The sequence below is a fragment of the Serinus canaria genome, chromosome 2 (genome assembly GCF_022539315.1).
Source record: "Serinus canaria isolate serCan28SL12 chromosome 2, serCan2020, whole genome shotgun sequence".
Classification (NCBI taxonomy): Eukaryota; Metazoa; Chordata; class Aves; order Passeriformes; family Fringillidae; genus Serinus; species Serinus canaria.
In genome coordinates, this window is record NC_066315.1 from 59644682 (window position 1) to 59672509 (window position 27828).

The following is a 27828-nucleotide window of genomic DNA, read 5'->3' on the forward strand; positions in this document are numbered from 1 at the left end:
ATAAAATATTCAAAAATATGTCAAAAATGTTGTGTGACTACAAATTAGACCTAAGATCACTAAATGTGGTAGAATCTGGTATAAAATAGCAGTTAGTTGACATATCACTATTGAATGCAGAGCAGTGTGAGGGTCATCAACATTTTTGGTTTTTACTCAAAAGCCTATCTTTAATAACAAAAAATTCCTTTCAGGTTACAGTAGTTCAATGTTAAACAGTATTAATTCGAGGATGATAAATGCTTGGTTCTCCCCCTTATTAGTCAGGAGACCAGCAACGAGTGGGAACTTTAGTTGTTAACCAATAACAGTAGCATGTTTGACTGCCCTCACTCTGAAATTGCTCTTTTTGTAATGGTTAACTGCTCTTTTGTAACTCACAGCAGGGGGGTAATTTTCCCATCAAAGGAGGTAAGATAAAAGGAAAGAAAATTCTTTCCATCCCGCCTGTTAAAAACCCATTTGAAAAGACAATCATTACTGTACACTACAAAAGTTCAGGTAGGAAGGTCTAGTGCATTTTTAGACTTGAGGCTACTGGCAGGGGAAAGAGTTTGTTAAAGGAATTACATTTGAATTGAAGGCAGTTCTGTTTTACTTTTTCTCAGGTTTTACGGCTTCTTGTCCCGAGGGTGTGCCAGAGTGCGGTGTGGGCGCTGCCGCCGCCAGGGCAGCTCCGCCGCCGGCCCGACCCTTGTGGGAACCGGCGGTGGTCGGGCAGGAGGAGGCAGCGCGGGGATTTCCCTGTCTCCCTCGTTCCCATCCCGTTCCTCTGCCCCCGCGGCCCCCTCTGCCCTCCTCTAGGCATGCCGCCCCTCTCCCTCCTTCCCGCGGTGGCTCCGGGCCGGGCAGGCTCCTGGCGGGCTCCCGCCTGGCTGCCCGGCGGGGAGGCCGAGCACAAGCGGGGTCAAGTTTCCCGAGGAAAGCAGGGCGGCAGGGCTTCCCGTCATGGCAGAGCCGGGGGATGAAGGCCCCCGAGGCTGCGGTTCCCGGCAGTCCGTGTCCCGGCCGTGCCGGCCCGAGTGTCACGCCGCGTTGTTCCGCCTGGGTTGGCGTTTCCCACACGCAGCTCCCGCGGCGCCCGGAGCACCGCGCTGGTTGCCGGGGAGGAGCCGCTGTGTACAGGCTGCGCAGGGCCGGCCCAGGCCCCGGCGGGCCGCGATCGCTCCCGGGGGGTGTGCCCGTGTGCCCGGCGTGGGCGGTGTCAGGGCTAGAGGGGTTCCCCTGCAGGAGCCTCACCCGAGCAGACAGGTGCGGGCGGCTCGGGTTGCGCAGGAGACACCGGCATGGCCAGTCCTGGCGCAAAGGCGTCGTGGCTCTCGCAGCCGAGCGTGAAGAGCGTGCTGGTGTATCGCAACGGGGACCCTTTCTTCCCGGGGCGCCGCATTGTCATCCACGAGAAGAAAGTGTCCAACTTTGATGTGTTCCTGAAAGAGGTGACGGGTGGGGTGCAGGCACCCTTTGGAGCTGTGCGAAACATCTATACCCCCCGGGGTGGGCATCGTGTCCGGCAGCTGGACGAGCTCCAGAGTGGGGAGCAGTACGTGGCTGGTGGCAGGGAGGCCTTCAAGAAGCTCAAGTGAGTGGCTGAAATGTAAGATTTATACAGAAATGAGTATCAGCATTTGTGGCAGTGCTTCACCCTGTCCCTTTTATTAGTCATTGCTCAAAGAGACTTAGAAGCTGTGACCCAGGGCAAAAGGAGAAGAGCTTTAGAAGTGAGCCCCAGAAAGGGTATTCATACCATGAGTCACACAGTGACAACTCCTTGACATGACAGTAGAAAAGGAGAAACAGCCCCTTAACCCGAAGGACATGTGGGAGCAGTATGTTGTTGTGATGTCTGTGCTTAGCTGAAGGGCCAGTGTCCGTATTTGTGCTCAGGGGTAACGTGGTGAAAGCAGTAAAAGGTGGAGTGTTGACAGTCCTGCCATGAAGTTGATGAGCTTGGGAATTCAATACCCAATGCTTCCTTTCTTGTTTATTTTTTAAAATTCTTAAGTATTCTACCCAGCTATCTGTGTCTCCATCACTTCTGTTCATTTTGGATACATATACAGCCTTTTAATGTTTGTCCTGTTGTTTAAAATATGACCATTTACATTCTTTTTATACCTGGACGCCAAGAATTAGGCTGCCAGTTTGTCTGTTTTCTAGTGAGTCACTGGGAGAATAATGTGAAGGAGGTCTGGGTTTTTCGGTGTGCTTCCAGAGTAGCTCTGCATGTGATCAGTAACTGTTCTTAATTCTGTCTGTGAATGTCATGGTCTCAATTGACCATACTGTCTTTTGCTTTGTCTTTGTGGGCATTTTTCCTACAGTTGAATTTATGGAAATGAATCTCAAAATTAACATCCCCTTTCCAGAGATGTGTGAGAATTCATATCATCAACTACCACCTTTACAGTGTCTTCCTCATCTTCGTTCTGTAGAGTTGAGGACATTATATTTTTCAGGAGGGCTCATTATGTTTCAGGACAGAACTCTCTGTGTAATGAACTGGATCTCTATCATCACCCTTACCATTTCTGTCACTAGCTGCCTCTAAAGATTTATTGAAGCTTCTTGCACTTCAGTAGGAAAGCCAGAAAGAAAGATGTATGACAGGCTAAATATAAGCCCTTTTCCAATAGTACTTACTCTTTTCTGTGTCAAATGCAGCGCTCAACTCTAAGAGAGATCTACCATTTCTTTTTCATATTAAATCGTGATTTAATATGATTGATTAATTGTGATTCTGTGGATGGCTTAAAATTGTTAAGTTATCAGCACATCATGTTACACCTCCCTAAATGTGTTTTGTGTTGATAGGCTAAAAATAAGTAGGTGTTTGGCATTAGCATGCACTTTTTAGAGAACTGGGCACTCTGGATTTATATTGTGTGGGGGAAAGTATTTCTTTTGGTCAGGACACACTATGTGGTCAGTGTTTTATGGTGAGACTTTCAGACTTTTATGGTTGCAACATGCAACAAGGTGTCTAGTTATTTAAGGCCAACAAAGATAATACTGAAAGAAAAGCTAACCTAAGGGACAGGGTAAAAACAGGCTGTTTTATATATACCTTGATAATATGTCCTAGTCCTGTGCTGTAGAGAGGATAAATGGGATGACTTGAGATCCCTTCCGTTTCTGTATTCAGAATTTGAGTTGTTCACTTACTAGTATTTGCTTGCATAGTGCTGGAAATGTTGGCAGTGTTTTTATGAGCATTAAAAAGAAGCTGAAGGGCTTAATGTTGAAGTTTTTTCTTAATTGGGTTGTAGACAGAATGGTAATTAGGGAGACAAAAGTCAGAGGAGAGGAAGGGTTAATTGGAAGGAACAGTTTTCTGGAAGGAAGTGAAGGAATTAAAGAAAAATGTGTATGTTTGTGTAATGTGTCACAGGTAAACAGTTACAGTGTGACAGACCAAAGCATCTGCCTTAAGGGATCTGAATCTGGTCTGATGGTATCAAGAAGTTAGATTTAAAAAAAAAAAATCTATTTAATTTTATTTTCCCCCAGTGGTTTTTATTGGACATATTAATTGCTATAACAGACTATGCAGGACATAACTTTGAGATGAAGGCTTGTGGCACTGATGTGTGGGAGCTGTGGGAGTGTAATGGAGAAAGTATCCAAGCAGTAGCAGAAGTTGAAAGTGTCATTGTTCAGCTTCAAGCAGTGCATTTGTTTCTTCTCAGATGCATTACACTGAGAAGTGAATCTCTTTCTTTCCTGTTCAGAGTGAATTCAAGATTGAACTGCGCTCACCTTTAGCACATGAGCCAAATTCTGGCTCTTAATGTTTTGAGGTTGATAGTTCTGGGGGCATATGTTCTAGATAAACTGCTGTATAATTTTTTAAATAAATAAAAAAATCAATGGTTAGAAATTCTGATTTTAGAAAAAAAATAAAATAGGAATTTTCTTCAATGGAGGAATTCTTAGTCAATGTTAGCAATTTTTGTAACGCGTAACAAGTTTTCCAGCTTGTTTTGTCACTTAGAGGTGTCCTAAGTTTACACACTCATTCTGTTGTATATGTGGTAAGGTGTGTTGGTATATTGGATTTGTTGCAGTGGTGAGTGAGAATGCACATGTAGGCTGCACACCTGTGGAGTTCTTCCCCAGCTCTCAGCTTTCTGAAAGAAGACTGTCTATGCTAGAGCTGGTTTGGATTTTTAGCTTTTTATTCAGCATGCTACTCCTTCATCCCCCTTCTTTTGCCCATTTGCTTGTATCTGTGCCCATTCATCAATGGTAGATTGTCCCCTTTCCAGCTGTGTCTTTCTAAACTATGCTGTAGTTTCATCGCTGGCTTGGCTAACCATGGGTTGGAAGCATTTCTGCTTTCTTAGTAAGTGAGAATAAATTTGTAAAATTTTTGATCTGAGGTTTTTTTCAGTGTCATTAAAAAAAAAAAATCCTTTGCTCTTATTTAGAACTTTTCAGATTTGCAGGTCCTTGAAATTTGATGAATGTTCAGACTTCTGCACAGCAAATTTAAGCCTTTGACTGTGTATTTGCTTTTCTTTGTCATTTTTCTTAGTTCTTGGTGAAGTAACTCAGAGGTACTTCAAAAAGAACCACAGTCAGCAGATATTGTTACAGGCTGTTGGAACAATTTTGCCTGAGGCACTTATTTCTTTTCAGTCTTGCAGGCTGTAAGATTTCTTGGTTTGGTCTGAAGAGAACTCATTTCTTTTTATACCAAGAGCTTGGAATGGTTGTTATTATTTGTTTCTAAACATGAGGCTTTTAAAAATGTTATCCTATGTTGCTACACTTACCTTTTTCAAAGCGTTGGCATGCGCCTTCAAGCACAGCTGGGCAGCTTTGCTGTGTCTTACTGTCCCCTCACAACGAAGCCTTGAAATCCCTGTGACCATTCTGTGTACCCTGATAAATGATTGCTATTCCTTCAAAGAAAGGATGATGTTTTTTCTTTCTTTTTTTTCCTCTTTCCTGCTTTTGCACCTTCATTCAAGTCCCATGAATTCTTAACTTTGGCCAAGTTTGTTCTGGCAAATGAATCTGATCCCAGTCATTAACTACAGAGCATGATATTACTGAAGGGCTGCAGATGTTGTGAGATCTGAGGTCTTATGGTGAGCTTGCACTGGTGCTTGGCTTTTAGGTATACCTAACTTCTCAAATATGGTCTTCTAGTCTGAAACTCCTGGTAAAGCACCTTCCCAGTGGAAGTGAGATCAGGGAATATCACAAGGAGAATATAATTTTGTCCAAATAGATGTATTTTTTTTTTTTTGTTTTGCTTGTCCAATTGAGACATGTATTTTGTAAAATAATTATGAAGCTATTATTGGTTCATCCAGCCACGAGAAACGGGTGTTCAGATGCATCTGCATTCTATTGAAACCCCAATGGTACAGATCCTTTTACACTTTAGCTGATGCCCTGAGTTAAACTTGGGTGTGCAGCAAGCCTTCAATCTATCAGTGACTTACTGTGAGAAACTAAGAGGCAAGATGATGACTTTGAAAACTCTGGTAAGGTGATACTGTGCTGAGAATTATTGATCCAACTCACAGCTGTATATGAGCTTCTTTCTGACAAGGGGGTTATTGATGGTCTGTTCTAATCACCAGTGACTTGAAGGACTTGAAGGTAGGTGGTTGCTTCTCCCCTGTCTTTTATATTAGCCCAGAGGGCTAGCCTGAAGATTTGTATTAAGAGTTAGTTAATATGAATAATTACTTAATTTTTCTGTTATTTTGAAGCATAACAAGTTTTAAAACCGTCATGTGTAAAAAAAAGTGTAGAATATTGTTATTGTGTAAGTTAGATGATCCTGTAAATAATCAAACCTGTTTACTTTCCACAGCTATTTGGACATTGGAGAAACAAAGAAAAAACCTCCTGAAGTCAATAATGAGGTAGGATGGCTGAAATATTGAAGAAATAAACCTGAAGTTTATGTTAGTGACATGCCTACATGTAAGCCTGATTTTTAATATGCATTTATTTTATTTAATTTTATAATAATACAGTTATCTACCACTCTTCACATATTTCTTCAGTGAATATTGCTCTGGTTGCTCTGAGCATGATGTATTGTCTGTCTTCGGCTCAGCTTTCTAAATTGCCACATCCAGCTAAAAACTCAGTAACAAAAAAGGTCTGTTGTCTTCTTTGAATTTGGTCATAATCCTAAGGGAGATTTGTACTTGCAGGAAAAAATGGTAGGAAGGAGACTTTTGGGAGTTATAGACCAGCAAATTTTCTTCAAAACTTGGTATTTCCTCTGAAGAAGAGACATTTTTGTTTGAAAAGTGCTAGTGTAAACTTTTAACTAGTTCTAGTCCATTAATTGCCAAGCTCAGTTGTTTCTCTTCAACAGTGCTTATGCTGTAGTTGAAGGAGATAACTGCAAGCTTCAAAAAGAATCATGAGGATTTGTGTAAGATGCGTGGCTCTGCATTATTTTTACTGTTTTATTGTGTATGGAGGTAGCAGTGACTCCCAAAAACATGTGAGTTCCAGCTTCTGCCTCACAAGAGGCATCAGCTCACTTGTTTGTCAATTTCTTTTGCCTTTTGCTCTCGGACCACATTTTCAGCAGGTGTCTTCAGACAGTAGGACACCTTGTACTAGAAGATCCTCAAAATTGCCCTAATGACCTTTAGTGTGATACTCAGATACTTCTTATTCAGAAGCTATGTAATACAACAATTTTTTAATTTAGCATAACTTGTCACCTGTATTTTTTTGAATGGGCTCACTGAACAGGAAGATCAAATTCAAGTTGAAAATTTGATACGCTGCTGCTACAACTACCCTGTAAATTTATTCTTAGTTGGGTACTTATCAGTACAACTACAGCCTTGCTTTTTAAAGGCTGGTTTTAAGGCTGATTGTTCTGCTGCAAATCCTTAGAAGATTTTTAATATAACAGAAAGTCTTTGCAGTTGTAGAAGTAGTTGTAGAAGTTGTGAGGTTTTTTTACTTACAGTTGCATTTTGATAAAAGGGGCTTTTATTAGTTTGTCTAGAATCAGTGCTCATTGTATATTATCTTAACACTTTCAGCCATGTCTTGGGGCTTTGAAGTAATCCAGTATAAACCCTCCATTATCTCAGCTTTCTTCTTCATATTTGACTTATGTTTGCAATCTCCACTGTCTCCCTGTGGAGAGCTTAAATCCCTGTGCTGAATTCAACCTTAACATGATTGATCTATTTGGGGAGAGGAGTCATAAAAATGAGATGAAACATATTGTTAGTCTACAGATTTTTATCTGGATTTATGAATAACACAACTTTATGCCCAAATAATTTAATCCTGGGAGCGAACTTTCAAGGGACTAGTAACAGAAATTTTAATGCCTAAATTAGTTTTTGTTGAAATTATATGAGGTAGCAAGTCCCAAGTTACTTTCTTTTCCAGATGTTCACTTAGAAATCAAAACCCTAGATGTGTTGTAGGACCAAGAAAGGCAGCATTATTCCTATCATGCTTAAGTATGAGGGTATCAATTCTGATTTTATCAAGCACAGGTAATTTGGCATTTTCTCTGCTAAAACAATTACAAATGTCTAATTCTGGTTAGTGTTCAGGGAGCCAAAACGAAGAAAACTTTATGAAGCTGCTGTACACTGTGTATTTGTATGCAGCTGTATGTTTTCTTTTGTGTTAGTTAAGCTGCCAAATGCTTGGCATCTGCTTTTGGGAGCACTTTAATGTTGTTCTTGAAAGCAACACCTCCATTACTTTAAATTTGCAAATAACTAGAAAAGTTGTGTCAAACTAGCATTAAGCAAGAAAAAATTTATGTTCAAGATATGGTGAAAATCCTCTGGCAGAGCCATCATGCTGTAATAAAGCATCTCAAAATTTTAATGGTTGTGTTACTGGTAGGCAAAACAGTAAAAAGATTTCATTCTGACCCAAGCTAAATATTTGTTGCAAACTCTTTCTCATGTGTGTTTCCATCCATGTCTTCTTTTGGCAACTGAGCTTCTTGTTTTCCAAGAGAGATCCCTTTTGTACCAAAGCTGATGTGCAAGTCCAAATACATCTTAAATGATGTGCTTGAGGAATCTAACAATTGATCTCTTGAGAAAATACAGACCAACAGAGTTACCAGTTGTTTATTATAAGCTTAATTGTTTTCAAAAGGTACCGAATGTTATTTTCCAATTATAATGGGGAAAGTCTGTACATTTATATTTCTGTAGGCACTGTTTGATCTAAATGGTCTCTCCCTCTTCACTCAAAGAGATGCATTTTACTTGCCATTGGTGCTGGGCAAGCTGAAGAAGAATCGGCTGAGCTTTTGTATTTGCAAATCCTGTAGGCAGCTATATATTTTAAACTCTCTTTCCTTCATAAAAATATGTTCAGCTGGAGCCTCCTTTCTTCTTTGACTTCTTATGATCAACTACTCTTTGAATACACTACAGTAAATGAACTTTGCCCTGTGATACTGTAACAGCAAAGAATTACAGGTCCCTAAGAAAAGCAGAAGTATTTTGATATTGAAGAAGCAGTCTCTCGCAGCTGAGAGAAAAAGGGAAGGTTACACTGTCTGTATGAAACAGCTTCTGTTATCAGAAGGCGATAGTAAGCCTGCAGTAAGCTACCCTACTGTTGATGCACTTGCCCTTGGTTGATCTTAGGTAGTAAGAATGTTGCATTTTTTTGTCTGCACTTCACTTTTTCTCCTGGACATCTAGGACAAGGTGATTGTGTGGGCAGCTCTGACACAACTATGTCACATTTTCCCAGTTTTCCCAATCACTTTTTCACTGTTTTACCTTATTTTATTGTTCCACAACTACTTTTCGATTGCAACTTCTTGTTTTATCATTTGGTTTAGGTGTGGTCACATTTATAGGAGTATTTGTTGAATGGAATAATCAATGTTTTTATGAATGATTCTTCAGAGGATTAGTAAAGATTCCTCAAAGCTATCCTACATGTATGACCTGCATATTTGTATCTGTATACACATCCAGAACATCTCTCCCTGTAGCAAACTCTTACCAATCACAAGGATTTGAGTGAATGTCTAAACTTTTTTATAATTTTAAATTTCTTTTTCTGATCCAGTGCCTATCAGTTCTCATGTTGGTCACATTTTGGAAGACACAGACATGGGCTAGGACAAGGAGTAAAGTGCTTTTGCTTTCTAGGGAGCTTCATAGAACATGTTTGTTCCTGTGATGAAGTGTGACTGCAGAGTGAAAATGTGACTGACAGAATGTCTTCTACCAGTGGTCTCCAGGTACAGCCCATCACTTAGCAGCTGCCTGGGGGGTCTTGTGAACCAGGCATAGTTGATTGGCAAATCTCAGTGTAGGTCAGCTGGCCACTGTGTTCTTGGTGAGGTCCTGGGACCGGTCCTGGTCCCTGTTGTCCAGCGCTGACAGAAGAGGCAAGCACCATGACAGGGGAGTGTGAAGTAGAAAATACAATGGTTGACACTTGGTGGATATGAACTTAGCACTAAAATTTTCCCCAAAAGCATTTAAGATGATGCTATTAAATTATTTTGAAGATTTGAAAATCCTGCGTTTCTCTCTGTTCTTCCATATTTCAAAATTAAATTATTTTAGAATCATTTATGGCAATTGTTTTTCCTCATCCTTTGTTACTTGAAAAAGTCACCACTATCTGTCAGCAGTAATATGATTGCACTTACCTGTAAAAATTACATTTTGGAAGTCTATGATGTCTTAGTTTCACAAATTATTTTGGTATATTCATGCTGGATATACCTTGTATTTAACTTGACGTGAGTAATTATTTTTCAAGTCCCTTCTCATGAAAAATCACAGTAGTTATAATTATTTTTTATTTCAAAACTACTGTTTTATCATGTTTGACAACATACATGTTTAATCATAAGAAAAATCTTATAATTTTTCAATTATTGGACTCTTGATTCACTTTAACATCTGTCAGTTAGAAATGGTTCATGGATATTTTCTCTCTACAGAAGATAGTTTTGTAAAAGGGACTGAATAGATACTAGAAATTATCCCAGGTTGTGCAAATTACAGCTTTTTGATGTCAAAACAATGTAACTACGTAAGATATTCTTTCCTAAGGATTAAAGAAACCTCAAACATTATTTGTGCTACCCAAAATTGCTAAATACAAAATACTGTTTGGCTGGTAACAAGTCGTGTATAAAGGTTCACTTCATATTCCTTTGCAAAAATGCAAAACTATGGGTTATAGGTTGGATAATAGGAAAAAGATTTTTACAGAAAAAGTGATAAGGTTCTGGAATGGTCTGCCCAGGGAGGTGGTGGAGTCACCATCCCTGGATGTGTTTAAAAAAAGACTGGATGTGGCACTCGGTGCCATGGTTTAGTTGAGGTGTTGGGGTATGGGTTGGACTCAATGATCTTGAAGGTCTCTTCCAACCTAGTCATTCTGTGAATTCTGTAAACCCTCTTGCTACTCCATATTTGGCCCATTTGATTTCTTCTACTGCTGGCATCACAGACTGGGCAAGAATTTTTTTATTTTCTCATGCAAAATTAATTAGTAATTCTGCTTGAAGCGTATTTTAAGGAATAAGACTATTAAAATGTGAAGTTTAAAAAATGTGATATATATCTTTAATCTCCTGAGCAACATCTCTAATAGTTAAATGTGATATTGCCATTGTTTGGTACTTAGTATCCTGGTAACATCATTAGCACAACAAGACATACAAAACAAATACCCTTCCTGAGTGTTCACAGCCTAATGCCAGGAGGCATTAGGGAAAAACTGCCCAGATATCCAGTTAGAAGATAAGCTGTGCCCTTTTTTCCTTATTTGAACTACGGATGCATAAAACTTCTCTTTATATACTTCTGTATTACCTGAACTGTGCAGTTTCAAGTATTTTGACTAGCAGCTTGCTTACAAATGGATTTATTGAATTTTTGAGCAGCAGAAAGACTTTGGTTCATGCTACTGGAGAAATCCATGGTCTGTATTGAGTTTGATCTGAAACTTGAGAGTTGTTCTCTTCCTTGATTAAGACCTGCCTTGCTCAGTAGAGTAGCTGGTCTTCCTGGCCTGTGAGGAGGCCAGGAGCGAGTGAAGAGGTGCCAATACTGAAGCTTTTAATGAGGCATGTGTTAGTCTCATTAATAATTTGTTGCTGTATATTAAATTGATTTACTTGAAACATTAACAGCTTTCACCTTTGATTAAAAATGGTGAAGAAAAAACAAAGATTTTTTTGGGGGGTGCGTTTTGTTCTTCAGCTGTTTGACTGTTCCTAGCTTCAGGTCCTTCTGATGAGCCATAAAGGCCAGAGACTTCCTTTTGTTTTAATTAGTCTAAGGAATTTGGGGAAAATACACAAAATATGAGAGGCAAGACCGGCCAGAATCGTCACTATCATGTCAGTGTCAGAAATTAATATCAGGATCTATTTTGCTTGAATAAACTCTGTTATTGATGCCATCATTGTGTGTGCTGTAAGCGGTGTGGGTAGAGCATTATGCAACTCAGTGAAGAAGTGGGAGCTGTTCCTGGGATCCAGAGGGAACAGAGATGTGATCTGTTTTGGAGCATTGCATAGGCTGTATGTCTGGACAGATAAGGCCATGCCATTGTTTGGCTTATCCCACCTGAAGATTTGGCCCCTAATCTGATGTCCCAAACTCCTGGCAGATCCAAACTGAAACATTTTTTCTTCCCAAGACTTAAATAACTGAGGTGAGATGTATAGAGAATATAAACTCCATTTCACTTGCTCTGGCTGAAAAGGAGGGCTATTTACCTTGAAGGTGAACGGGTTGGCTTTAAACACTCTGGGAATTTTGTAGGAGCTTTGCAGTCTAGAAGGCTCTCTCAGTCACTGCAAAACTTTGCTGTGGAACAGCTCATTTCCAGCTCATCCATGTTTTATGTGTGCTGAGAAGGTTGTGTGCAGCTGTGGCCTTGTGGCCTATTGCTCAGTTATTAGCAGTTTGAGCATTGCTTTATATCCACACCAGAAGAAAGGTTTGTAGTTTCTGGCTCAAGGCTGGTTAGTACTATCCAGAGCACCATCTAGCAGTGCAAAGTAGCTAGGGAAATGTGGATTATCCAAGTTAGCTACTGCATAGGATGACTGAAATGGTTTTGTACTAGCCAAACACCTCAGTGAGTTTGACTCTGCAACTTGAGTCAATGTGTAAAAAATGTCCATTAAAAAAATGCCATGTTTCTATGAGATAGATAACATGTTTCCTGTGCTGTAATAGCTTTAGAAAACTTATCGTTCTAGATTGGTTTTGATCACTGAACCTTGAACATTCCTTTCTTTTACATCACAGGGTGGTGATGGTGTGTATCAGTGGGGTTTTGGTTCTTTTGACCCCAGTTCTACCCCAGGGAATGTAAATATTTGTTCTCAATTTTCCTGGGCACATTGATTAACAAACAGGCCATTGTAACAAACTGGCAAGGCCATGGCTCATTGCATGAGCTGATAAATTTGGAATGTGACATTGTGTTGAAATATTTAAAGCTTCGAAAGGTTAGTTATAAAGTGACGTAAGTATTGAGTGAGATGTTCATAGCACTCAGGACTGCCCTGGTAGCAATAAGAAAGACCAGCTTTTAAGCTTGCACAAATCAAAGTAGCACAGAGCATCTGGTTCAGACACATTACATTTTTTGACCCTTGCTTTGTTGCTGTCCAGTGTGGCTTTGTAAATACATGTTATCCTGCAAATTGTGCAGCTGTTTAATTGTCCCCTTTGATGGGGGGACATTTCTGGTAAGGAAAGGAAATAGATCAGTTAGTGATACCATTTCTTAAGTATGGGTGACTGGTGCATGTATTCATGGCAGCACTGCGAAAGTGCAGCCAGACCTCTGTATTTAGCATATGTCTAATTATTTAATGAACACTGAAAGGAAAAGAAAAGCTAAGAATGGCACATTTCTATTTGAACCGATTCTCAAGTGCATAAAAATCACCTTTTTAGAAACTGAATATGTAGACTGGTGTGTTCATAGGCCAGTTAAAATAATAATTCATCAACTGTATGCTTTTCTTATATACAAAGATTGACTCAGTGAAGTGTCATGTGCCTCTTGCAAGTCCCATGTAGCTAAGAGGAGGTTGTGTAGTTTTCAGAGTCTGTCCCACTTTCCAGTCTATATTTTTATAATAAGTGTTGAGAAGTATAGTGCAGCATTCATAGAAGCAAAACCTCTATGCATGGGGATCAGCAAATAGGTTCATACCAACCAAAAAATAAACCAACTTAATTTTGATACATCTCCATGTCAGAGATTAATCTTAATTATCTTTTACTGGTAAGCATGTGTCTGAAGAAAGAAGTGAAAACTATTAATGTTTATCTGTACACTTCAAACCAATGTATGCCTTTCTCTGAGTCCTTACATGAATAGCCATTATCAATGATGATTTTCATTTAATGCCATATGTGTGACATTCTCTTCCCAATGTAACACTTCTTGGAGTTAGAAAGATTGCATAAGCAAACTCATTCATGGTGTTCTAAAAAGGAGTTACAAAATTTTTGTTATTTAATGAGGTTGACTCTGCATCTTTTGTCATATTGTATAAAAACACCTATAAAAAAAAGAAGTCATGTTTCTATGAAACAGATTTTTGGTGTGCTGTAATGGCTTTAGAAAACTTTCTGTTGTAATTTGCTTTCATGTAGTCAGCTGAACATAAATGTAACAGATTTTTTAAAATGAAAATTGTATTAAAGTGTGTATATATTTATGCATACACACATAATTACATTCAACTAGTGGATATGGACAGACTAATTCAAAATGGTTTTCCTATAAAAATATGACAGTATGCTTTAGGTAATGGTTTGGCTACTGATCATTTAGCTTTGTTTCTGGGGTTTTTTTCCGACAGTCAACACTGGAAGATATAAGTACCTAAAGTAGATTGAGCAATGTGTTGTATGTGTTTCTAAAGTGTTGTGTTTGTGTTTCTTGAATTTTGTAAATATTTAGAAAATAGCTATGTTCAGCATATAATTGAAAAATGTATGGGATATTGTTTAAAACAAACAGCTGTGAGGGCATGGATTTTATTGCCTTGCTTCAGCTGGATGCTGATGTGCTCTGTGTTTGTGTTTACAAAAGGCTGTTAGGAGACACTCAGAGCTAATCACAAGTTCAACACCAGTGTGTTGTGACCAAAGATGAAAGCTGGACTCCCAAGAGACTTTGTAAAATGTGTTCTGAGACTCAAGTGTTTACAGAGTTCTCAAACACTACAGAGTGATTCCCATTCCCAGAACCTAACCTGTGCTGAGTTTAGCTGTTCTGTTTTTCCCAGACTTTGCAAGGTGCTTTGCAAAGTCATTTCACAGAGGAAATAACTCCTCTCTTAAGTAAGGAAAATCCATTCTGCTGTAAGAGGCTCTGTGTGAAATACCTTTTATTTAAAGAATAGAAAAATAAAAATTATAGTGGTTTTGAGTGTCTGTGATCCCATCGTGTATTTCCAGCTGTGTAACTCTTGTTGCCTTGCAAATTGTCATTGGATTGTTTGCTTCCAGATTACATAAAGTTTTCTCTAAGTTTCTTCTTCCTCCCCAGACGCTTTGTGCTGCTGCTGTGTGTTGTTGGGTAATACCTCAGATAAGTATCTCATCACAAATTATGAATTGTTGGCAAAGTTTGTCAGTAGGAAAAGGAAGTTGCCCTTAAATGGGTCTTTTCAAACAAACTGAAAATGTACGAAATTTAAAGATAAAATCATAATGGGGTCAGACCACTGATTAATGTAAATCATCTTGCAGTTGCTGACGTAAATGGGAAAGGGCTGATGTACATCATCAGAGAATGTGGCTGGTAAAATGAAAAGAAAATAAAGGGGTTAGGGGGCTAGTGATGCTGGTCTCTTAATGTAAGCACAAACTTTCACCAAGACCACTTTGTTGTTAATATGTAACTCTGCGGTGCCAGAGGGGTCAGGATATTCCAGACTCTGCAACAATGTGGTGCCTCCCACAAACATAATAGGAGCAGAACTATGTATTCTTTAATTAACCCCTAGTCTGGGTCTTCCACTGGGATGGTTTTGTGGAACTCCATATACCTCAAAGGAAATAAATTGATTTACTGTGGCTGAGGTCTTGGTCTTTTATTGAGTATACTTCTGTATTTTGAAGTTAGCTGTCTTGCTTTTCATGACCATAAATAGTTTAACATTGATCTGTCTAGAAGTTATCCTAAACTCTACAAACAGAACAGTCGGATTAATAAAAATAAACATGTATAATATGGAAGTGGTGGGTTTTTTATTACCTTTTTCTTTCTTTTTTAATCACAGTGTAGTGTTATCTTTATAAAATATGCCTTCAGAGCATGCTTCCTTGCACTGATTTTTGTAGTTTCACTTTATCAAATGTATTATTGCACTAAGATATTATCTTCATTTTTTTAATATAGAAGGTACATTGATTTAAACAGGCTTAGATAAACAATGCAAGTTTATATTTTGTTCCAGTTTAGGCCATGCTTAGATAGAACAGACAATATTTAGTTTTGGCCCAAGCTGGTCCCATGTTTTAATCCACTGCAGTTTCCTTGTTTAATTACAAGCCTAAACTTGTAAGGGACAGAAGGCTGCCAGAATTACTAATGATCTTCAGAGATCAGAGCAACCCAAAAGACAAACTTCCAAGTTAATGCTTCAATATCTATTAGGGGCAGAAATACAATCCTTCAAATAATAAATGGGCTCTTAACATCTGTCAGGTTATTGTTTTCTCCAGGGTCTGGTGAGTGGGCTATGTGCAATCACTTGATGGCCTTCTGAGGAGCCTACACCAAAATTAATGGTTTCATCAACCTAAGGAGCAACCAAGTAACAGGACACACCTAAGGCTATCCTAACCGGCTTCTTTATGTTTAGTGAATGCCTTCTAACTGTTCCAGTAAAGTGTGGAGCATTGGAACTTGATTGCTGCAGACTGCATCAGAGAACTTAATTTGAGGGACTGTTTGGAGAGACTGTGGGAGAGCTTGGGCAGCATAAGTGAGCATCAGGAATGGATGTTGAATCAACTTTTAGAAAAAGTGATTTATAATTTTACTATTTATGTATTGGATATTTTATAGGGGATTATCCTGGCAACCTACCAGCTACAAAGAAAGGTGTAAAGGCATTCAAGGTTCAGTAACTCCCATTTTGTGTTTGTTGCCTAAACGTTAGGACCTGATGCTATGGAAGTAAATCAGTATTGTCTTACCTCCAGTAGGATATTCTTTAGAAAGTAACTTTTCCCCCCTGTAGTCTGAAGTTTTTTTTTAGATTGCTTACACTAAGAAAATAACCCTTTAATGGCTGATAGCAGCAATAGAAATGTTTTCAGATGTTGCAGTTTAAGGTTTATTTTAATTTTTTTCAAGTAAATTTTCATTTCAAATTTTGGTGAATAAATGACCAGTTATGCTGAGAAGAGTATGCTTCAAATGTTTCTGCAAGAATGGCTGAGCTCCCAAGTTACTTGGCAGTTCTCAAAAAATGTCTTTGCCTCCCCTAGTGAGGTATACGATAGCAACTTTTTATTCTCTTTCCAAGCCTGTGGCAGTAGGTGTGAATCTTTCATCTGAATCAGATCACACTGGAATTGACAGCAAGACTGTGAACTGCAATTATGTTAGGCATTAGTGCATGTACAGTATAGTACAAAATTTCTCTTTGCATGAGGCCAAAACAAACATGCATCTGCAAAATAGGTCTGAGTAAATGCAAATGGCTTGTGAATTGCTTGCTGAAGGTCCTCAGCCATGCCAGGAGTCTTCTTGCTAGTCTGCAAGCCATGCTAGCACAATGCAGTAATAACATCTTCCTTGCTGTCTCTCCTCTTGTAGATGTCTCTGGCCAAAATATCCCTTTGCACTGACTTTCACATCACCACACCCTTCTGGGGCTGGTCGCTTCTGTTTAGTCTTTTAGTCTATGGAGCTGTGCAAAGGTTGATTCTACCTTTCTCCATCCATAAACACTGTGGGCTTTTATGTCCTCTGAGTCTCTCAAAACACAAATGTTTGAGGGCTACACAGCTCACAAGGGCCTTTGAAAAACACAAAAAGTTGAAGTGAGTTAAATTCAGAATAAATGTGCTTCTTTTTCAGCAGACATTGGAAAAAAAGAGATTTTGTTCAACAGATTTGCCTGTTGTTGTATTTTACTTGAAATGATTCTACGCTAAGGAGCACCAATATTGCTTTTGTTTTGTTGGTTCCTTTTCTCCTAAGTTTGCTATCTCACCTCCAGAATTAATGTGCTTGGTGCTGAATTTGCTGTGTGACATTCTTTGACCCATGTGGGAAGTCAGGTTTCATTATTTTAATAATAATTTTTAGCCCATTGGGAATATTTACTAGATTGGGCACCTTTGTTTTCAGTGTATGCCTGAGAAAGAACTGGAAAGCATTCTAGTCATTACTAAATGAGTTTGTGTCAAAATCCAAGCAAAGACTAAAAGCCCTGGAGTTCAGACCATTTCCCACAATTAAATGAGAAGTACTGGTTAAGTTAGCACCAAGTGTGATAAAATTGCAACATACTGTGTCATTAGACTGCTTTACGTGGTGACTGGAAAATTGCCAGTTTAAATAAACTTTGTACATCTATTTGAAAACATGTCTCTCTGCACACCAGATATTTAATCCTAAGCTTCTATGGTATTTTTTTTACAAATGTAGTGAACTTGTAAATGCATGTACTATAACTTTTGAATGTTTGTTTGGGTTTAACACCTTCTTTAGATTTGCTAATGATGAAGAATTAAAAACAAATCTTCCTAATGATTTTGGAATTTGGGTTTATCCTTTTCTTTTTTTATCTTTCTCTTCAGAATAACAACATTATTTTTTATCTCAATGCAATGTCTGTTCAAAAGAGTATAGGGAATAATTCTGGGAATTAAGTAGCCTATATGTTATTCTGAAGGCTAAAAATCTGCAGTTCACCTCACTTTTGAGTCATTGCTCTAAAATGAGCAAGGTATTCAGGAACCTTTATAAATTACTGATGTATTTGGATTAAGGCCTGTACAAAACCAAAGGTAGTTATTATAATAGCAGAGGAATCTAGCAATGTCATTTATTGTTAAAAAGAGGAGATAGTTAAATTGTCTGCACCATGGTTATAAGCAATAAAGACTAAGACAGCAAGAACAGCATTTGGGAGTATTTCTTTGGGTCTGTAGAACAACCAGAGATGTCCATACAATTCTGTCTCCTCAGTGCAAACCATGTGTTGTGCCATGGTGCACTGTGGTATGCTGTGCTGTGGTTGTTACTCAGCACACACATAAATCTGCAGCAGTAATTGTGTGTGCTATGTAAAAGGTGAACCTGGAATGGAATAACATGCATGCTTTTAAAAGACATGTTTTCCCACTTGCTGATGGTGGTCAGGGTAAACTTCTTCTGACTATGAGGACTGTGTAACTTCTAATTCTTCTTTTGTTCTTGTAGGTCAAGCCAGTTACTCACAGTAGGATCACCGTGTCAGCACGGTTTCGAAAGCCTCTCCAGGAGCCCTACACTATTTTGTGAGTAGAATTTTCACTTAGTGGGTTGCCATTTCAGGGGTGGTAGTGATACTGTGTTCACTTTGGGTGAGCTTTGTTTAAAATGCTTCTCCAAGTTTTTTTACTTTGCTTTATTTCAGCCTGATTGCTAATGGCGACCTTATTAGCCCTGCAGTGCGCCTCCTCATTCCCAGGAAAACACTGAATCACTGGGACCATATTCTTGAAATGGTGACAGGAAAAGTTACCCTCAGAAGTGGAGCTGTTCACAGGTATAAGGAAGCCAAATATTTAAAAGATACATTTTATATGCCTAGATATGTTTCTAAAACTCCATAGGTAGATATAATGGATCATTCCTATTTTATGGGAAGTTTCACTGTAAGAAAATTAAAATATATCAGAATGCCACAAAGTGGGAATACATTGACTCTAAGTAACTGTCACATTTCATTTCTACTGCTATTAAAAAAAAGAATTGTAGCAATTTGCTTGAACTGTTATTTTTAAATTAATATTTATTAATTAACTATTTAATTAGCAGGCCTGTAATAATACAATAATAATGCAATAAATTTAGTACTAATAAATAAGTTACATGTCATAATGAAATAAATGAGCATGGTAAAGTTGGTGAAGATATTTGGAATGTGAGATACATGTGATGTGTGTTATTTTTTAATTTTGATAGTTCTTTAAATTCATTGGGGCAAAAAATTTCACGGGGAATATTATAGATTCTTTGGGATTTGGATACCTTAGGCAAGACTACAATGTGCTTCATATTTGACTCTCAGCCTCTTAATAAAAGCCAAGGCCAAAGTTGTTGTTGGGGTTTGCCAGTTCCAGTATCTCATCTGGTCTGAGTTGTTAAGGTATCTGAGGAATAGGAGGTGACCTCTTGGATAGGTAGGTTTCAGTCCCTTAAGGCTTTTACAATGTAAAATAAGTTACCTAAAATGGCATTTGGTAGTTTCTATAAGTTTAAGAGCAAAATGATAGATATGATGTCTGTGAGAAACACTGCAGTGTAAGTGGGCTCTCAAGGTGTGCAAGCAAATTACTGACATTCCAGTGCTGCCCCATGCAGAGCACATTACAGAAATCATTCCCATCAGGTGGGAAAGGACCTTTTGTGGAAAATCATTCTTCACAGCCTATGCAATATTTGGAGCTAAGCTTGCAAAATCTTTCTCAAAACAGTGCAGATAAGGTAGTCTTTTAGTTCTTCTGCTTGCTTTCCTTTTTGATAAGGGTGAGAGAAGATTAAGGTAATGCTGTTGAATATTAGCTCTCAGCAAGTTTTTTCTCTCAGCCCTGAACTTCTTTGCTCCTAGTAGCTGTCTGCTTAGGATTTTCACTTGCAGTAAAGTAAACCTGCAGCTTTCTGGGTCTGTTTCTCCGCTAGTGTAATTCAGAAGTGAACAAAGCGAGAAAAGACATTTACAACATACCAATTCTTTCTGCTCTCAGGTTGTTTAGCAATTTAAAAATCTTTCTCATTTTATTCTTATTACTTGGTGTCATTCTAGTGAAACTGAATGTTGTACATAAAAGCATTGAATATATAACTAAGATTCCTTTTGAGATGTTCTCTTCAGTGCTCATCTTTAATCCTTCAAAAATAAGATAATGAACATGACATTTTAAATTATTTAATGTTTTCCCCTTGCTGGTTTTCTATTAGTTTCTATCAGTTTTCATTTTCTTTTCTTTAAAATATTAGAAATACATATTAAATCCATTAGTAAAGTGATCATAGTTCTCTAGTAAGTTACACACTACTTGCTGGGGTTTACTGAAACTATGTTAGCATTAGGAGAAATCTGGTAAAATCACTGATGCTGGGAAGATGTAGTTCCTCATTAAAGAAGCATAAGTGAACTTACAAGAACTTGCATTATGTACACGGCAGCTTTTTCTTTTCCATGTTATTAAAAGACTTAAAAAGCTACAAAGTCTCACAGTTTCACATGGGGCTTTTTAAAAAAGAAATTATTGATCACCCTGATCAGAATAGAGATGCAAGCATGAAATATGAGAGGGGAGATGACGGGAAAGTAGCTTTTCTGCTTGCCAGCTTGTTGTTGGGGATGGGATGCAGCAACCTGTTGGGCAGGTACTGGGTGCATCAGCAGCTGGGAATTTGGGGATATTGTCCCAGAAATTGTCTTTGCTGTCTCCCTTTCTCAGCCTGTATGCTTGCTTTCCTTTGGCTGCCACTTTTTAGCTTAGATTCAGGAGGGAAAGTGGAGGTCCACTGACATCTCACAAGGCAAACTTAGGTCATCCTCAGAAGAAGTGACCACAAGGACATTTTTTTACGTAATACAAGACAGAGAGAGCCCAGCTGGTCTGTGAATGGTTTTGGCAAAAAAAGAGTGGGTGAAAATTGTGGCTTCAAAATTCAGAAATTGTAAAAAAGTAGCTTCAGAAATTTGTGTCACAAAAGTTGTGTGTGCTTGTCAAGTCCATTTAGTTAGTTATTTGTTTGAAGATCGATTTTTAAAAAGTGCATTTTTGATTTCACTTTCATCTTTAGAGACTGATTATGTTTGATTTCGCTATTGTGATTAATATTTTCAGGGTGAAAAATGCAATTAAAGATTGCCAGGTAATCTGTAACATTTTTTTGAGTTATATTAAACAAACAACTTGCGCACTTTAAATATAACATTAAAGCACAAGCAAAATGAAGAATCAGGAACAAAAAAACCCCATTATTTTGTATGTACCCCTCTATATCTGCAGCCCCAAAAAATACATAAACAATTCTTAAGCTGTGGTACACTGATTTGCTGGTTTTCCTCCCGAGTTCCCAAAGTGAAGTGCAATCTAGCAGAACACAGTGAGATTAATTCAGAAATAGGCTTCCTGCTGATTTTCTGATAGCTTGTTTTATTTTCATTGTTTGTATGTAACTGATGTTGACTCTGTGGTAGTGAAACATAAATTGCTCTTTGAATTGCTGGCATGCCTGTAGAACGTTTGCACTATGAAATAAATATGAGTCATACAAATGAGGTGCTCCAGAGCTTCCCTTTCTCAGGGAAGCTGCAGTGTGATCTAGATTTAAAATAGCTGCAACTTCACCTTTCAAAATGTTCAGTCTTTGCACTTAGAAACATGTTCCCACGTGGCAGAAGACACACAGAAAATTAGGGTACTTTTATGAGGGTAATACAAGAAAGACATGGACATGTGGGAACAAGTAGAGCAAAGGGCCACAGAGAGGAAGGGCTTGAAGATACTTGTAGTGTGAGGAGAGCTGGGACTCTGCAGCCTGAGGAAGAGAAGGCTCAGGGGGATCTTTTAAATGTGTTTATATACCTGATGGGAAAGAGTGAAGGAGACAGAGCCCGGCTCTTCTCAGTGGTGTGCAGTGATAGGACAAGAGGCAATGAGCACGAAATGAGAGAAGGAAATTTTACTTGAACAGAAGAAAAAAGAAATTTACAGTAATGGTCATCATATATTGGAACATGTTGCCCAGAGAGGCACTGGAGTCTCCATTCTTGCAGGTGCTCAAAACATACCTAGAGACAGTCCTGAACAACCTATTCTAGTTGCTCTTGCTCTGCAAGGCATGGTTGGACTAGGTGGTCCCCAGACATCTTGTTCAACCTCAGATATTCTGTGATTCCTGGTTCAGTAAAGTGCATGATTTTCTTCTGCATTTATTCAAGGTTATGCCACCACATGTATCAATTTTAAAAGCTCTTTATTAAACTGAAAATTTTTGCACATAGTAAGTCAAGGGTGTACTCAAGGTAGGCTTCTGATACTCTTCCCCAGATGTTCACAGTATAGTTGTGTATATAATTTTACATCTCTTTGCTTTGTGTTAAAATTTATGACTATAAATTCAAACATAGTATAGCTCCTGTAGAAGGCTTCTAGAAAGGCAGTTGAGATAGCCATTCAACATTCCTGCATTTAAGAATTTAATGAAAGTTGTTATTGTTGAATTTTAAATTAAATAGAAATATTGTTGAGTTTTGAACCATGCTTTGTTCAAAAAGAAAGAACTAATTTATTATTGAATGTTCCTCCTTACTCACTGTTTTGACTATGCTAAAATAAAATCACTATCTTGACAAGGAAGTAAATTCTCCCCACCAGCCCCTGATGAATTTCTTTCTTCTTAAAAAGAAATTATTATGGTAAAAATCTACCTGGTGAAATAGACATAGTCATCATTGCTATGTGCCCAAGATACTTGGCTTCTTGTTTTAATGTAGTACTGTATTTACTGTTGTTCCCATCAGCTTTCAGCCTTCTGATCTACACAATGCAACAATATAGATGCAATGTTATTGGCGTGGTCTGTGTGAGGTGGACAGGGCTTTCAGTCATGAGTGCTCTTTTCTTCCCAGGTTACTGTATAGTTCCCTGAGCACACATAGAAGGTGGAACTTGGTAGGAGAGGGGGGTCAGGAACTCATGGAATAGATTCCTTCCAAAGTAACAAGGAAAAGGTTTTGAAGACCTTAGAAATATAAAGAAATGTATTTCTTTCCAGAAATTATGTATTTCTTCTATTATAGCACTTCATACTTTGATAGTTTTACATAAGCTGTGATTTAAGTAGTTATTTTGTGGTTTTCCTTGGTGGTTTGTTTGTTCTGTATTTTTTTGGGTTTTGTTTTTTTTTGCTTGGCTGGGTTTTTTTTAAAAATGTAGTTGCTGATCATGGTATGGTGTCCACTGTACTTTATTAGGTTTCATATCTGGAAATTCAACATATATTTTGTGAGTTTAGATTAATATAGCTTTCAGTGCTCTTAATGCACCTAACTGAATGTTAAGGTTTATTAAAATAGGCATATTCATATTTTTCAGACTCTACACTGTAGATGGAAAACTTGTTCAGAATGGGTCAGACTTGGAGAATGGGCAAATTTATATTGCAGTGGGTAGAGAAAAGTTTAAGAAATTGCCATATGGTGATCTGCTGTCCAAATCTACGACAAGAAGGCCACAGGGGTAAGTTCTAAAGGTGTGTGATGCACTCCTGTGTGTTTGTATATGTCAATAATAAAGTACAAAATTATTATTCCAAGAATGATGCATTGGTTAGTATGGATGTAAAAGTTCACTGTCAGCTTCTGAGAAAACTGAGATAAAAATAACAAAAGCAGAAATGGAAATTCAGAAGACCAGTTCATCTCATAAGCATTCCCTTGATCATGTATCACAAAATTAGCATCTGAGAAAAATTAATCCAAGTCAAAGTAATCCAGTTTTTTTTTTCCTTGGGATACAAATGTGTACAGCTGAATTAGCAGTTTAGGTCTACTCTTGGTTAGTAATTTTTTGTGAACTATATACTCCCTTAAGATTGTTTTATGTTTGGGTCTATTTTTTGTAGGCTAGAGCTATCACATAATAGAGTCCTAAACTGGGTATCTGTAAGGACAACCTTGTGCTTTCTGTACTTTTGGAAAACATGAGAATTTGGAACCATTTCATTGAAATAGGAGGAAAGAAGTGGAAATTGTAAGGAGAATTGACATATTAATTCACTGGATACTGCTCTGCAAGGTTTTGGTATATAAAGTATGCATTGTAGGGTAATGCACTTGTTGAATAAGTTAATGATTATGCATTTAAACATAGTCTAGTAAACAGAACAAGCGATGCTTAGTGAAAACACGCAGTGAAAACAACAATTACCTCTGTTGCCATAGCCATCTTGGTGTTATCTGCCTTGATTATAGATACATAGTGTCTGTGCCAGTGACAGGGTACACAATTCTAATATATGGCTTATTCCTGCAGTTCCAAAACCTCTGTACTACCTCCAATTGTGGGATCTCGAAAGTCTAAAGGCAGCGTAAGTATAAAATTTCTAATTTTGTTGAATTCTGGCAGATGGAAAATGCCTGTCCTTTGGGTTTTATTTAAATCTGAAGAGAAAAAAATTCACAGGTGGCATGATTATTAAAGACTGATGAATCTGTAGCTATTTGCAGTGTCAATTAGACAGAAAAATCTGAGAAAATATTGTTGTGATAAGGGCTGTTTTGTTTTTGATAAAAGCTTCCATAGCAAAGATCAGCTGCTGGGTTAAGGTCTTTCCTATAAACTTGATCATTTGTGTATTTATTTATTTATTCAAATTATATACCTAAAGGAAAAACACAGCACCTTTCACAAAACATTTTGCAGAAAACAGTGTTTCTGAACACTGAGTCCGAAAAAGTCCTAAACTAGTTGGCAATCTGATATGTTTTATTCTAGGTAAGCACTACATACAGAGCTTGATCCTTCACTGCTTTGTATACTGTTTAGCCATTTATATGTGTCAAAAATGAGTCAGGGAACCATTAAGGTTGGAAAAGACCCCCAAGGTCATTGAGTTCAATCTCTGACCTATCACCACCATGTCAAGTAAACCACAGCGCCAAGTGCCACGTCCAGTTTTTTCCTAAACCCCTTCAGAAATGGTGACTCCACCACTTCTCTGGGCAGCCTGTTCTAATGCTTAATCACTATTTCAGTGGAGGAATTCTTCCTTATGTCCAACCTGAACTACCCTGGCATATCTTGAGGCCCTTTCTTCTTGCCCTGTTGCTTGTTGACTGGGAGAAGAGCCTAATCCCACATTGCTACAAGAAAAGTCTTCTGTGGATTTAATTTTAGTGCCAAAACAGAATATAAGTGTCTGTTTTCACCAGTTCTCCACAACTGCAGTTTGCTGTACAAGCACAAGACAGCAGGGAATCAGACTCACAGTCTGTCATTATAATTGTGGTAGTTGATCATGTTCATTCATTCTTTATAAAACATAACAAAACAAGTATCTGGAGCCACTAAAAAGAAGTAAGCTATAAAACATAAAAGTTTCTGTTCACATTGCACTGAATGTGTTACTGCGCTGTGAGGACTGTCATTCTCTTTCAGCTTCTCTTGACACTTAGAATAATGCCCAGGTCTCATTTACACAGACAATGATTTATTAACAAGTCATATTAACGTGTTATATCTTATGGCTGTCCGCACATATGAATGAGAGATAGCTGTTTATAATATGTATGCATGCATAGGTTCATCTAGCCATTCTTTTTGTTAAATGAAGCATTATTTTCTTATAATAAATACGTGATTTTTCTCCTGGAAGCTGTTGAGAATTTAATTGGTCAGATCATACAGTAGGATAGTTATACTTCTCTAGATGCTTTAGGATATCACTTAAATGTACTAATTGTAAATTATTATGCTTCTTTCACATCTGATACCAGTCCTTAATGAAATTTTAAAAATAAGGTTTTTATTTTGCATCACTGATAATTACACCCTCTTCTTTTCAGGGAAATGATTGGCAATCTAAATCTACCAGTGACCGGGGAGAAAACAGTTCCTCACCTCAGCTTCCCAAAAGGAAAGACAAAAAAAGCCAGAATCCAGAGAATTCTGTGTCCAGGCGACACTTTTCTAACCCCTCTACAAAATTAAAACAGACAGTAAAAGCTTCCACAGGAGTCCTTCAGGATAATGGTCAGTACTGAGATAAACACTGTTGTAGCATCGTGACTTTTGGTCTTCAGTTAAACCAGTGAAACAGTAGAATAACATGTTTGAATAGTTATTGAATTGTCCATTTACTCTGAGCAACTGGAATTGCCAAAGTTCTTTCTGATTAGGAAAGGCGCCTGTGTGTAGCCACTACATTCCTGGCTTCATTTACAGAGCACAAGAGGCAGTGTCTGATTTTTAGTATACCTTGGAAGTTAAGCTCATATGGTTCTATCATTATGCTTTTGGTAAAGGAAAATAAAAAAATATATTTTCACCATTTTCTCACTGTTCTGCCCTGCAATAAGGTGAAGAAAAGGAGCTGGTGTTCTCAAGACACCTCGCTGTCCCTGAGAATCCCTGATTACCTGCCTGGCTCTGTGTAAAAAAAAACAGCCTGGGGGAGGAACACAGACAGAAGCTCCAGTTTACTGGTAGCTAACTAATCCTGCAGTAGAGCTGCTTGAGGCCCTTTTAGAATTTGCCCTTCTCTGTGTTGTGACAGCAGTGGCAGCAGTTTGCAAATTTAGGCACAAACATCCATATATAAGGAAATATTTATATGTATGTAATGCTGTTGCTGCTCCACCTGCTGACAGAATTGGTTGGAAAGCCTCTAAGTTTATTGAAGAAGTGACTGTTTGCTTCTCACTTCAGCTTTTCTATGCTATGTGAGTCTTGTGTAAGTAGGAGAAGCTGTTCAAGGCAGCAGATTGTCTAGTTTGAGCTCAAGTGTATTTTTGGAGAAGCTCTGTGATCCTCTATTTTACCTCCATATATAAAGACCTGTTAGTAAAAGTGGGAATGGGCAATTGTAGCCAGGTGTGGTTCAATCTCTTCTCCGAGGTAAAAAGTAACAGGACAAAAGGAAATGGCCTCAAGTTGCACCAGGGGAGGCATAGATTGGATGTTAGGAAAAATTTCTTCACAGAAAACATTGTACCTGCTGCCCAGGGAAGTAGTGGAGTCGCCATCCCTGGAAATACTCAAAAAAAGTATGGATATGGTACTCTAGGACAAGGTTTTAAGGTGAATGTGGTGGTGGTACTAGGTTGACAGTTAGACTTGATGATCTTAAAGATCTTTTCCAACCCTAACTATTCTATGATTCTAACTCTTGAGAAATTAAAGTCTTTGCACTCACCTCTGACTCACTCAGTGGAGTGTGGGAGCTGCACTGTAGTCAGAACTTTGGTAGCTTGTAGTGAAGTGATTAAAAGAAAAGGAAGAAAAGGTCCTACAATGACTCTGAATGGTCACCTCCTGCAAAGTTGATGTCTTTTGTGCTTTCTGTTCCGGACACACCTCAAGAAGGAATGACCTTAAGCTCAGGCCAGGCAGGCTGTAGGAGCAGTGAGCCGTGCTGCTTTGGGAGTATCCCTTGCCCAGCCAAACCTCATTGTTAAAGACTGCCACTGACAGAAAGCCAGCATTGCAGAAGTACACATTATACCATGGTCCTTTTCATTTATCTATCTCATATAATAAAGAGGGAAACCTTTTATCCCATCCAGATGCATGAAGTGTAAAATAGCTTTTCAACAAACCATCAGCACGTTCCACCATCCTGTTTGTTTGGGGATAATAATAATATAAAAAACTCCTTTGATACCCTCCTTTTTGTCCCAGTGCTCTATCATCATGCTGGTCTCAAGAGTGATCCTTTGTCAGTTTGTGTGTAATCTGGAACAGGAAGACTGGAAAAGCAGTTATATAGCCCTGAAATAATAGCTTTGGCATTAGCATACCTGCTTTTAGTGACAGCTAGCAGTCCAAACACCACTTTCATTCTTATCAGTACATGCTTAAAACCAAT

At 38.3% G+C, this 27828-nt stretch overlaps 1 protein-coding gene across 2 annotated transcripts in view; it reads left to right on the forward strand.

Moving 5' to 3' along the window:
• The first annotated feature begins 1240 nt into the window (after positions 1-1240).
• DCDC2 (doublecortin domain containing 2) overlaps positions 1241-27828 on the forward strand; it is a 54065-nt gene continuing 27477 nt past the window's right edge. For both annotated transcript variants that reach the window (XM_009093892.4, XM_018918287.3), the window contains exons 1-7: positions 1241-1579; positions 5831-5882; positions 18439-18515; positions 18635-18766; positions 23337-23480; positions 24276-24330; positions 25808-25994. In XM_009093892.4, the coding sequence (XP_009092140.2) occupies positions 1287-1579; positions 5831-5882; positions 18439-18515; positions 18635-18766; positions 23337-23480; positions 24276-24330; positions 25808-25994 (940 nt within the window). In that variant the 5' untranslated portion in view covers positions 1241-1286. The remainder of the gene's footprint in view (positions 1580-5830; positions 5883-18438; positions 18516-18634; positions 18767-23336; positions 23481-24275; positions 24331-25807; positions 25995-27828) is intronic.